The following is a 14,338-nucleotide window of genomic DNA, read 5'->3' as shown; positions in this document are numbered from 1 at the left end:
AACATATTTACGTATTATACCAAAATCTAAATTTGAACAAGCAGTTTTTGAGATAAGTACTTAACTTTATGTACTAATGGCAATAGGTCCACGATTTATATGTTGAGGCCTACGGCGATAGGGACATTTTAACAATTGATAATATTAATCTATCAATATTTATAATTTGTAAGCTGATGGTCTAAATATAATACATACTAGATCCTATATCATATATATTTTATATTTTTTTGTAAAACTATTTTTAAAATAGACATTTAAGTAATTGAGAAGCTTATCATTTGAATTAGGTACATATCAATATTAATTATCCACTTAATAATTTTCAATACAAAAAAAGGGTTTTCAGATTTTGTAATAACAAAATTTTGTATCACCACAGGGTGCTCCTTAAGTAGAAAAAACCACTTCACAGTCCGAAAATATGGTCATTAAGTGTACTTAAAAATCCAAAATCAGTATTAGAATGATATATTCATTATTAAAGGAAAACATGAGGGTGAGCATGCTCGGCGAATCACTCCGTATACATTCATACACACACGGCAAAGTACTCACGGGACGGTGAAATTTGATCGATACATATTATTTTCTTCACTGGCGGCGACCCGCGGACAGGCCTAGGTGTGATTGTTGGTCCTTTAGCGTGCCTTTACAATTCACCAAAACGTCGTGTCTCGACGATCAACGGATTGCTGTAATGTTATGACGTTTCACGAAAATATTTCGTAGTCTAACTCGATCATATAATTCCCCCATCTGCCGTTCCGACCAGTCTATCGTGTCGACCGTCCTCCCTTCTGTCGTGTCGATCACCATCCCTTCCGTCGTCGCGATGACCGCAGGTCGGCGGCGTTGAGAGTTTCGCACTCTACACTTGCGTTCGTCCCGCGCGCGTTTGCCCGTCACACGTCGAGCTCGCAAGTAATAAGCCACGACCGTCCCTTCCCCCGCAAACCGTTCGCCACTGATCGTTAAATCCTTTCAGAACGAAATCTGCGTGAGTAATGTGCGCCGGCGAGAAGATCGCCAAACAAGTGTTAGGTCATTAATAAAACAGCGGCTGAGACTCACCGCCCGCCCGCCCGCCGGCAACTACACTTGCACCTCCCGCGCATTTTGGATTAATGGCGCCGTGTCTTCTTACTGGAGTTTAAAACCCCCCGGTGATTAACGTCCCGGGAGCTCCGGTCGGTGGGGTATGAGGTACGATGTGGGTCGGCGTGATCAAGACTACAAGTTTTAAGCCACCGAACAGAGCTGCGGCGAACAGAGGTGAGCGTATAATATTATTATCTCCTCTCCGAGATGAGGATTCATGACGCCCACGCGGTGTCTCTGCCAGTGCAGCGCTCGTTCACCCTCAGTGTCAGTACGTTATTATTGATATGATGCGATGATGACGATTTTAGATCGTCGCAGGGATGGACCTGATCGTAACGAACTTTTCATCAAAGGATCAAATGAAAAACGATTTTCGGGGACTCTTAACATTTTTTTTTTTTTTACATAAATTATCAATCGTATCCTATTTAACACGATTCGATGCGTAAACCGATTCACGGAATACTATCGTCGCGTGTTTCGTGTGCGATTTCAATGTGGGTTTATTTATCAGTGGTGATTAAACGACATCGAAAAAGAATCGGCTTAGTTCGATAGAATGTAAAGTAATTCAATAGAATTTCGAGGTGTGGATATAAACAAAACGACTGTTTGTACGTATGGATAACGTTACGGAATAAACTATAATCCATGTAATATATAATATCATATACAGAGGTAATACGAGAATATTAGACACTGATATTATATTATTATTAATTATTTTTTTATATTTTCGTACGGAAACCGAACAAAACAACGTATCGAACCATAACCGCTCGATGTTAGTGGTCTCACACAAATAGGTGAAATGTTGACGGGGTTGAGGAGGTCGAGAGGACTATATAGAACAACTACTACGCAGACTCGAAGTCGTTACCGCCCAAAATCCGAAATATATATATATTTTTTTAATTCGTACATACCAGCTTTGGGTATCAAACGTCGCGTATTACTATACCAGTACCCTGGTTACGCATTACAGCAGAACGTATCTACAATTGATCGTCAAAACGGATGTTTTAAATGAATCGCGTGAGCCGCGTTGTTGTTTCGCGTACCACTGCGGGCAGCATGTACACCGCTAATTCCAATTTCAATATATTTTTTTATAAAATATTATCGTGGCTGTCATTCGAATAGCTTTTCAATTACACCGTGCGGATTAATAGCCGTAACCGGGATTACTCGTATACACAGCTCTTGCAGGGTATTTTACCCTTTTTTACGGATATTTTCAACGAAATAAACAAAAAAAAAAAAACGATGACGTCAACGACGGGTGATAGACCGAGCGAGGTGGAATTGTTTTTTTTCCCCGTTTATATTTATATTTATCTCCTCCTCTTATGGGTGACTTTGTGTTTATTCTTTGTTTTAGCCGTTGTGTTTTTAAGCGTTTTTGGGTGGTCGTTTTTATTTCACGTTTTCGGTTGGCATGTTCATAAATATTAAAATAGTAATTTCGAGATTGGCGCTGGACAAATTCTTGAATTTTAAATTTTAACAGATCGAAACGAAACGCGGTTTGCTTGCTTGTAATTGTTGTAGAATCAAACAAAACTAAAATGTTTATTTATATTACAATATTATGCGTTTTCCGTTGTACCGTATTAATTATTCAACGTGGTAGTCAGAAAGAGTTTCTTTTCGGATAAAAACGTATAATTATTAATAAAACGCATAATATAGATTTTATACGAAGTCTGCATTTAGGTCATATTTCTCGGATGTATTACATAGGTACAATGACTGTCGAATAAAAAAAATACATTATATATATCTACGTAAACGCCTCGCGATAAGTACTTGATATCACGATGAACATCGAAACGATTTAAAATAACACAGAATTGTGTCCCTGAAATTCCTGCGAGGCTTTCCATCCTAAACCCACGTCGTGTGGTGGATATAAGTGATCCAAAGCATTTGTCCGTCAATTCGTGCAAAACCCGTCGCCCAGAATTGAAAATAACGGTGCGAATTGGAAAGGTGTTAATATTGTTGCTTTTAATGTCATATTGATATTATTCTGTACGTTGCTATATTAACAAATAAATGAATAATAATAATAATTATGGACGTAGTAATTTTTTTTTTTTTTTTTTTTATTATTATTACGATGAAATAATATAAATAACATTTGATGATTTTATACGCTCCAATGTGTAATAATATAAAAAATAATCGTTTATATTTCAACATTCTTGATATTTAATCTTGAATTTTATTGAATATGTTTTTTATCGCTTTTACAAAACAGACTGTTGTATCCACGTCTTAAGATATTTGGAGTTGTTTTGAATTTTTTTAATATGTAAAGAAATTCCATTACCAATAAGTAATTGGGAATGATAAATTTTGTGCTAACAGATTTATTTTTGATTTTATTCTATAGAGTATACTAAAATAAGATTTAATTAAGAAAGCAAAAACCATAATAGAATATGTTACTAGTAATTTGCATTATTTATCATTTTATTATTGTCTGGTGCCTAAAATTAATATTTTAATAATTCATTATACATTTACGCGATGTCTTCTGGACTAAAAGTTGAATTCACTTAGCCAAAAATTCAAATGTACAAATCACAATTTAATATAGGTCACGTAAGTAAAACATAAAAGATTATTCGTTATTAATTATTATAGTCGTATATATATTTCAGTAGTTAAATCAAATATCGTCCCGAGCTTTCGCAGTACCTACACCGAACCTATACAATTGTACAATTCAACAGTTGGCAACCCTGTGATGACCGGGAGTTTCTGTTAAAAGTCGTTTTTATCATTAAATATCGTGTCACTTTCAGAGACAATCGCGGTAGGTATGGTGTTAAATTTGGAACGTTAATATTATCGTGCCGAAAGTATCGAGTTTTTCGATTCTTTTGATAGATCTGCTTTTTCAATTTCCCTCGATGCCTATTACAGATATTATATCATCATGACATTTGATAAAATATCGTAGTCCCACGGCACAATCAGCTATCGTCCTGAGCTTCCGTCGTGGCGAACCGCCGAGCAGCGAAGTTTTCGGACGGGCACCGCAACCGCGACGGGATACCCCTCTTAGTATACGCACCTAACTATAAATTAATATTATTGCGATAACAGATTTACACTAGCGACTTGATCGTTCGTCGCGATGACGTGCGTGCGGCGAGCACTACATAATATAATATTATACAGCTACAACAATAATAATAATAATAATAATAATAATAATAATGATAATAATATGACATCATCGTTATGTTAACTATCAGCGGTCCTCTCGTGGACGGGGCGCGGCGGGGCGTTGCGATAGCGATAATAATATTATTATAATGATAATAATCCATCAATTCTCTCAAAGTCCCTCGTTACGGATAACTCTATATTATGTGTATATACCATAACCCAAATGACGAGTCCTCCAATTACCAGTGTATACGCGGTAACCGCACTCGCACACGCACTCGTCCATAATATCTGACTATAAGATATTATTATATATATATATGCGTATAATAATATTATACACTCGGTTAACGCACCGAAAGCCAGTTTTAGTTAATGTACAACATTGTTTAAGCGTAATGTGTTTGTATACATGTGGGTGCGTGGGTGTGTGTGAGGAACAATCCTCGTCTGGACTAACTTTGGTCATTGCCCTCCTCGTCACCGTGATATCCGGTATGATATTGTTCGTCTCTATGTATTATATTATAATCCCGCGACAGTGTAGAAGTTTAACGCACCGCCCTCGTCGCCCGTCCCGGAGCGGTCGAATTCACTGTGCGCATTTAAACGTGTATAATATTGTATAATATATATTATATACTTACATAGTATTATTATTGTTGTTTCATACAATACGATATCATAATCGTCGTACGACAACATCTGCAGCCGAAAACCCGAGTCGCCGATTAGCGACCAGCTATCCACGGTGGGTTGGCCGATGCGTTTACCGTCCGGACGATATATTGCGCGATGATATTACAGTCACATTTCGTTTTCGTAGCTGAACAATAATAATATAACTATAATAGTGCGATGTATCGGTGAAAAAAACTGACGTTGGTATACGACTCTTTACCGCGCACGTCACAAAATCCTATCACTAGAACAAAGACACATTCATATATGGACTGACCGTAGAAAGAGAGGTTAGGATGATACCAATGGAGCAAATGTTGCTTACACCAACATTGTTAGAAAGGGTATGACTTAAGACTGTCATAAAAGAACAAATCACATGTCATGGAGTGAAAAACATTGTAATATCTTATAACCACAGACCTGCTTATACTAATAGACGGAGCACGGACCAAGTCCACCAGCTGTTTCTGAGTGAATAATATATGATTTATTATTTATTAATTATTATGGTAATTATGATTTTTAAAAATATGTGTTTTGATTTTGTGTTATTATAATATATTGGATAAATATGCTAATAAACATATTTTATGATTTTAGAAACGACAGCACTGCTATATGATCCACCCATCTCCTTCAACCTGTCTATGAGTATAAGGTCTGTGGTTATAACATTGTTTTTAAAAATGTTTCCACCTCCAAATTTTGCTTATCATTCCGTGATATATAATTTTTTTCTGTTATAATTTTAACTATACTCTATCTCTTTCATATACATGTATAATATCTCTAAACTCTTTCTAAGTGAGTTGTAGTCAGTAAGCGGAAGTCGAGTGGAAAACAGCAATATTTAGTGTTGTGGCGGTATTTCATTTCATAATATATGATATTCCAGCCGTATTATGAAAGACGTCAGTCTTGCTCTTTCAAATAGACATTTTTTGGTGCCACGTCTCAAAATAATTCAGTCTTGAACTCACGTAAAACATTGTAAAAGCCATACGTCTCACCATTTGGGTTTCACAATATTAAATGAAACCATAATGTAAAGTATGTTTGAAATCATATCAATTTTTAATTTCAAATGCATCGGCAAAGACATTTTAAAAACCATTATTATCTTAGGTAGTTTTAAAATTCAAATTGCTTTTCTCAAAATCATAATTTTTGAGTTGTGATAGTCTATTGTGATAGAGGTGAAAAATGTTTACGAGTACGATTATTATAGTTTTCGGAAGGCCATGAAACCGGCCGATTTCAACAAAATAGGTGTCTGTTCCATAAGAACGCTCACTAATATTGTATTGGTTAATCATATTTAACTTTGAAAATCAGCCATTTTAGTCTCTCGTCTTGTATTTTAACAAGGTAACTTTTTGGACATTTATCAAAGTACTATTATCGGAAAAATCAACCATTGCAATTATTGCACGGAGCACTTTCACAAGTGACCAATTTTTCGAATCGCCCAAACATACTAAAAAACGTGCTTTGATATTTCCACACGTATTATAATGCCTACCTACCTATTACACACACATTATTACGCTTTACCATACACCATGGGGGTGTACTCGTCTGTCACGGAAGAGACGCGATCGTTCGGATAAATTACCAGTGAAGTCGTCAAACACGACAAAGGTACCCGTATTATAAATATTAATTACAAAAGTGATCGTGGGAGGTATAATATGTTATACGGTTACAAAGTGTGGACGGTAATAACATGCGCTGCAGTTCTGAAAATTCGATCGAATTTATGCCCGTGACACGTGACTCTTTGTCACCACCGGACAACAAATCGTGATTGTTTTAGTACCCAATCCTTTTCCGATAATATTATTATATGTTATATTATTCCCTCTGAGAGCTACAAAACACGGCGTGCTCGCATCGACCGTTTTTAATTAAATTCGATCGGTGAGTTCCGAAAATCCGATGGGGGTCGGGGTCAAAAGCATTGATCTTAGTGTATATAGGTATATGCACTCTACATCCGCGAATGAACGTGGAAATTATCTTTGGTCCGCCCGGGTAGTTACATAAAATTCGCATTTTATTGATGTTTGGTCTATTCCGATAACCTGCAGCTATAATTATAGTGCTTAAATTTTTAAAGGGTCCAAATCGAGTAATAAGCGATATTTGAAAACAGTACCCGTTTGATCTGCAATAATTTAACGATAATATATTTTAATATGGTTCGGGTACATAGTTGATCGATTTGTGCTCCCCGTTAATATGATTCATTAGAATTTGTTTCCTATTCCAAACTATTCAATAGTACATATAATTATTATTATGTACCATGCTGGTTCTTTAGTTCCTTTGATGTCGTATGTTATTTTTACAATAACAAATGATTTGTACATGATATTGTGTATAATAATATAGTAGGTATTTTAGGTGGTCGTTATTTCTGTTTGTGTTTAATCACAATATTATTTACCCTCATCATATTATTATTTCGTTTGCGCTATCACATGTTATATTATGATTAAATTTACAAAACTATGGGTACTCGTACAAATAGGTAGTCTAATGAATGCTTTACTTTCATATTGCAATGAATTTCATAATAATACGACATAGTGAAAAAAATAAATAAACGAGAAAATGTATGACTACCTAACTATTCAGTAATTAATTTACTAGTGCTACGATTCACAATATTTAATTAATTAATAATTAACAATTAATAAATTATATCCTATTTTTTTATTATTATTATTATTATTTTAATTAACCTAAAAATTTCGGAGAAACGTGCGCTGGACTAACATACGTATATAAAGTTTTGATGTAAGACTTTCGTTTCAGATACCTAGCCACAAAGTACGATATCTTTAATAAAGTTTTCGGACGCAGAGTTCTATAATTTACCACCAGCTTAATAGCTATGAAATGGTTACGACTTTGGCTCAAGTATTGCGTTTTTACGTTACCTATAAATAAACGTACAAATGAACTAAATATTATGAAAACTCCAAATTGCCCAGAAAGTATTTGAAAAAACTAAAATTTAAAATAGAATAGCGTATCGTTGGGTTTTTTGATCCTTTATTTCGACATCCATAGGTAACTACGTCTTAAAGTCTTCGAAAAAAAATTATAACGATAACAACCGTTAATTATAATTATATATTTTGTTTTGCACGGTAATAATATACTTAAAACATATTCATTCGAAAACATTACGTTCGTATTCATAAGAATATTATGTACCTACCTATATTAGGTATCTTCCTAAAATGTTTTGAGTATCGTATTTTTATTTCAGTCACATTTTTCGTCACCACTACAATAGCCCCAACGATTTGGTTGGACATTAAACTCCCATAACTATAATATTATAGTTACAACACAACGCGCAGTTATGAACATTATTGTAATTATTGTTATACATTCGTCGGGCTAACGCGGAAAACGAAATGTAGAAATGCAGCTGATAATATTGTTAAAACACGTGTTTATGAGGTAATCACGACGGTTATAATGCCTACTTTTTGGGCCGAATATCGACCGTGTGTAGCTGTGGTACAACTTCGTTAATAATATACCTCCAATCAATTTTTTTTTCGAAAAACAAAATAAATACCCTCTGTTCACTAATTAATGTGATTAAAGCGAAAATATATGCTTTTTGTATTTGAAGAATAATCGTGACGAAATGAAATCGTATCCGGAGGTTGTCTAACGACTTTATACGGGTAGGCCGGAGTGGTATACAGTACCAGAGTGCTGGTACACAGCACGGACTGGATACGCGTGTGTGTATATAAATATGAAAAAAACACGCAATTAACGATATTTGTAGGTAGAATATATACAGAGCAATTCAATTATATCATTACTCGGGCGATGGTATTCGAAAAATAAATAAGCTGCAAACGATATTATGTGTTCAGCCCATCAAATTTAATCAACAATATGGTACGTTTATGTTTTTCGTTTTATTTTTTTAGGCATGCAATTACCGCGGAGTTTACAATCGTGTGTGTTTTTTACGGAATTATTTCGAGAAAACTATACCCGCGTGCGTAATCGGACAGTTAGATTTTTTTACAGCCATCAAGTATTTATAACGGGGTTCATCATGAAATAGATACGAAGCACGAATAAAAAAAGTGTTTTAGTAGCTAAAAAAAAATTATACACATATTATACAACGAAAATCGACAGCACAATAATTATTTAAATGAAATTTTTCTCGGAAATAGGTCATTTGAATGAAATTCTTACAAAATAAATTTGTAGTATAGTAACACAATGAGAAACGCCACCAGTTTTCGTCGGCAGTTAGGTAACACCAGTTCTTGTCGCCCCCACAAAGTCATCAATCTATATACCTGCCGTGTAGTATTTCCACGCCCATGCGCACAAGTCGGCTGCCATTTGTGTTCTTATTGTGAATAGAGTGTAGGTAATAAAATACGCAGTGAGTGAGCCGATTCCCGGGTCATTATATGTCACGGTATACTGGTAATCTCATAACTTAAATTATTAGATACCATTTTTTAAAAACAATTTGTTATACCTTTTTACCAAATGGCTGAATTTTTTCAATAATAATTTTTTAACAAAAAATTGAATGATTTTCAAAATATGAAAAAACTAAAAAAAAACAACATTTTTGAGAAACTTGTCAGTCAAACTCCTCGTGGTGTTTCTTGGGTTGGGCCAATCACTAATAGGCTGAATATTTGACTAAATATTGAGAATAATATAATATAATGACCAGGGAATCAGCTCGTACATACCTCTTTTTAGATTTAATTAGGTATCTGAATTGATTATTATGGTTTTATTGCAATTAATCGTGTCGTTACAAACATTTTCAACGCATTTTCTGTTACCTTATTTAAATAATTTTAAAGTTATCTGTGCACAACACTGGATGTGTATCTCATGATCAATTTATCCATTTTAACAAAATAAGTATACCTTTTCGTTTTGTCTTGGAAAAATTGCACGTGTGTAAGATATTGTCTACTTGAGTCGTACTACTTTTCAATGTTTAAGATTACTCTATTTTTCGCCTAGGGTGTGTATTTCAAACCTATACTTAAAGATTTATATAGTACCCATGAGCTTATTAGATCATTAGATAACACAATTTATAAAACGTTAAACGTTTAATCTTTCAATTATAGTTTTAATCATCTTTCCAGTAAACACTGTGGTTTAATAACATAGAAAGAAGCCACAACGCTTACTGAAGATTTAGTCCAATCCTTATTTTTTAGTCCAAAAACGAGTTGGACTAGAAGAGACAATTCCGTCTAATAAAAAAACATTTCGTCTGTAAAAAGAAACTTAAATGTAGTTTTTTTTCAACTAAACATTAAGTAGTTGTTTTTTTAGAAAACAGAATGTGTGTGACGGAGCTATTACGTAAAAAGTAATAATGGTTTTCTTTTTGAATGCTGACATTTAATTAGATTGTTTATTATGAAATAAAACGGATCGTAAGCAGAAAACAGATGTACCTACCTATTAACACAGATTTATTCTATGGAATAAAATGTGAACGGTCCAATTGTATAATATACACTTTAAACGTAATCGTAAATTAAACACTTTTTTTGTTTGCATTTCGAGAGCGAAATATATATAAATTTAGATTTGATTTGTATCGGATAATAAAAATTTAAAAAAAAAAACAAACAAACGAAATGCAAATTAATTGGACAAAATTGTTTAATCGTTTCTATTTTAAACGTTGATGATATAATTAATTTGTAATTATTTTGAAACGTCCATTTTTCTTCGTTTCTATGTCTCTGCAAAAGCTGGTCATCTCAACGAATAAATAAAAATCGAACTCAAAACATGATATTATTTTTCATGTGCTGTTTTATGTTTCTGACACTAAGACATATAATATTACCCCAACGATGGGAGTGAGAAAGAAAAAAAACATTAAATATTTTGTTTACTTACGGTTCTGTTGGCAAGATTTTTGACTCTGCAGTTGAGATAGGCCGTTTTTCCCAAAGGGGACGTCACATTTTTCGACGCAGCCTTATCGAAGTATGGTAGATCAGGTTTCTCCGAGAATTCACCCAAGGTATTTTGATGTTTATTTGATTTGCTCAACAGGCATTCCGATACATCTGGAAACCACAATGAAAATGTTTTTAGACGGTACACCGAGTAAAAGATATATTTGTCCTTTTATATTGTATTTTATTGACCGAGGAAAACATTTGGCCTTAAAATCGGTTACACGTGAAAATATCATTGAAATAATATCTGCTCACTCACATGTGTTTCCAAACATAATGTACCGTAACAGTAATATGGTAGGCGTATAATGGAGGTATTCTGTTATTTAACTTTGGTTTATAACAACACACCGCATCGTACGTGGTTATTACAGTGAAACTTCCGTTTTACAAAATGTTCAACGAAGACATTGTTGGGAACCAAGCCGAATGAGAACAAAATGTATTCGATCATTTATTTGTATTCGACAAAGTTCTCTAAAATACGATTTTTTTTTTTTTGTTTACACTGCACATGATACTTCGTATTATGGAAGTTTCACTGTCTATTATTGTACTCTGTGTCATCGTTGTATGCACAATAATTATGTATGTATAATATACGATTGTAGTGTATAATACAATATGCTGTTATATCCATCGTATTTTAGGTCTTATTGTTACCCCTATATTGGGTTTCCTAATTTATTATTCTAGCCTTGAAATTATGCACAAATATTTTGAACTTATGAATAAATTAAGTATTTCGTGTGACATTTGTTTTTACTGCATTACAATATTTACATTTTAGACGTTTGATACATATTATAAGAGTCACGTTTGCCCGTTCTAAGTACAACATGTTTTGTATAGTTGCAGTTGTTACACGTTTTATAGATAATAATATCGATATACCTAATTGTATAATAATATATATCTAATCACTGGCAGACAATGTCGAACTGAGTTTGTTAAGTCATCTCTAGAAATTGACCGTTTATAAATTATTAACGATTAAATTCAACGTTAGGTAATCAACTACAATAGGTACGACTCGACTATACCACAGGCATTGAATTTTGCGTCAAAATCAAAGATATTATTATTTCGAATAATAATTGCAATGTCAAAATCTAATCGAAATTAATATTATTATTAGTTTACGCTGTTTCTAGAACTTCAAAACGGTAAAAATGTATTTGGTTTGTAAATTTAACAAGCGACTATCATGGGTGAACATGTTTATACATATAATGACTTTAATTATAATTTATTTATTATCAATGATATTTTTTGTTACACTTAAATTATTTTGAATTAATGAATAATTATGTAAGCCGCGTGGCATTCGTTTTTACTTCTTTACAATATTATCAGCCACGCAACGTCATCGAGAGTAAGTAATGTTCGCTGCCACTAGTTCCCGGATGGGTGATCACGCGGGTTCGTGGTGCAAAAAAACTTGCCGCACATACACGTGCTGCTAATCTACTTTACCAACCATACCAACCGTAATGTCAAAAATATCTAATGATCATTAATTGTTTCCAGGTTCAAGTTCAATAAAAAAAAAAAAAATACAAAAAAAATGATCATTCACATTTTACATCATACACTTTTGAAAAACTATTAAGAGCCACATTTGCTCGTTTTAAGTATGTATAAGTACAACATGTTTCTCAATTTGGTCGATACACGTTTTATACGATTAATCAAGCATGCTCATACCCATTTTTTCTTTTAGTAATGAAATTATTTATATTCTGATTTTTAAAGTTTTCAAATGTTCTTAAATATATTTAAAAATTCCAAAAATCAGAATATGAATAACTGCATTATTGAAAAAAATGAGTGGGTGATCATGCTTGGTGAATGTGCATTCTGTATTTTAATATATTGTACATGCGTCTATCACCAGCAGATGATGTCAAACTGAGTTTACTGACCTGCAAGTTGTCTGTTTATAAATTAATAATTAAATTGCATCGTTAATCAACTGGATGACCCAACATAGGTACTACTGACATAAACTTTTAGGCTTTTCAAGTGATCCTTATTTTTAATCGGTTCCACATAATGAATACGCATGTAAACTTGTGAGTGAAAACGTTGATAATTATTATATATGTAAAGAATATAATATAATTCTTTAAACTGTATTTTACCGCGCTCTGCACGGTTAGTATGGTTATAAGATGACTAGTGATAACAATAATAGTGATAAGCAAGTTATGATAAAAATATTAATTGTAATAAGAAAAATGTAATATTTTAATGAAAGATGTAATAGTTAAATAGTGTAATACTTATAGCCCTATTATACCTAGTTAGTAATTTAGGAATTGACATTTTATTGAATAAACAAACATTTATTGTCGTTTCTGTATGTTTAGGTAAGTTCTGTAATTCTGTATATAATATAAATATTATGTAATAATAATAAATAAAATCTGTATGTTTAGAGCAACACATTAATGGTTTGATTTATTGGTAATCAATTCCTGAATAAATAAAAATAAAAGACTTATAAAACGACAATTTCGTTTAAGCAACATGAATAAGCTACAATTTGAGTTTATGGTTAAACCATCAAGCGATGGAAAATCAAATTTGATGACCGTCACCTCGATTACCACTGAAGCTAAAGAAACATATGCTATACCTGAAGAATTACAACAAATAAGTTTCCATAAAGAGGTGAGTACAACTACTATTTATAATATGGTGAAAAGCTCATTAAAAAAAAGACACCAATTCAGAAAAGTTTGGATACCACTCACTGAGGAATTAAAAAAAGTTTACATGGATGATTATGACAACATGTTATTCGCAGGCCAGTGCTTAGAAGAAATAACAAGTAAACATGCTAACACTGTGATTCAAGAAGAAAAAGATAATTTAAATGCTTTAAATTTAAATACCTTAAAACTATTAGAGACATTAGTTGGAAACGCACAGATACCTAAAGATCAAAATTTAAAGAACATTTCAGAAAAATTTGTGCTTGAAAAATTTACAAGCAAAAATTTAAATGCGAAGCATTGGATAAATAATTTTGAAAAAGAATGCATTCGCTTTGATGTTAATGAGGATTACAAAAAAATTGAAATTCTCAGATTATTTATGGATAAATCTTGTACAGATTGGTATAGCTCTATGATAATAAAATTAACGGGAGACTCAGAATGGAAAATTTGGAAAACCAAATTTTGTGAAACATTTTCAAGTAAAGGTTGGAACCCAGTAACTTATGCATTATTATACAAATACAGAGATGGTTCGTTACTGGACTATGCAATAAAAAAAGAAAAGCTTTTGTTGGATATGAGAACAACAATTGATTCAGGTACTTTGATAGATCTTATTGCAGCTGGTTTACC

General features: G+C 33.0%; 1 protein-coding gene across 1 annotated transcript in view; it reads right to left on the bottom strand.

Annotated features, from left to right (window-relative positions):
* LOC100161866 (zwei Ig domain protein zig-8-like) overlaps nt 1–14,338 on the bottom strand; it is a 463,676-nt gene that overhangs the window by 100,880 nt on the left and 348,458 nt on the right. Inside the window, exon 3 of the mRNA XM_029489591.1 lies at nt 10,915–11,087. Within this exon, the coding sequence (XP_029345451.1) occupies nt 10,915–11,087 (173 nt within the window). The remainder of the gene's footprint in view (nt 1–10,914; nt 11,088–14,338) is intronic.

The sequence above is a fragment of the Acyrthosiphon pisum genome, chromosome A2 (assembly GCF_005508785.2).
Source record: "Acyrthosiphon pisum isolate AL4f chromosome A2, pea_aphid_22Mar2018_4r6ur, whole genome shotgun sequence".
Taxonomy (NCBI): domain Eukaryota; kingdom Metazoa; phylum Arthropoda; class Insecta; order Hemiptera; family Aphididae; genus Acyrthosiphon; species Acyrthosiphon pisum.
This window is presented reverse-complemented; position numbering and strand designations above follow the sequence as displayed.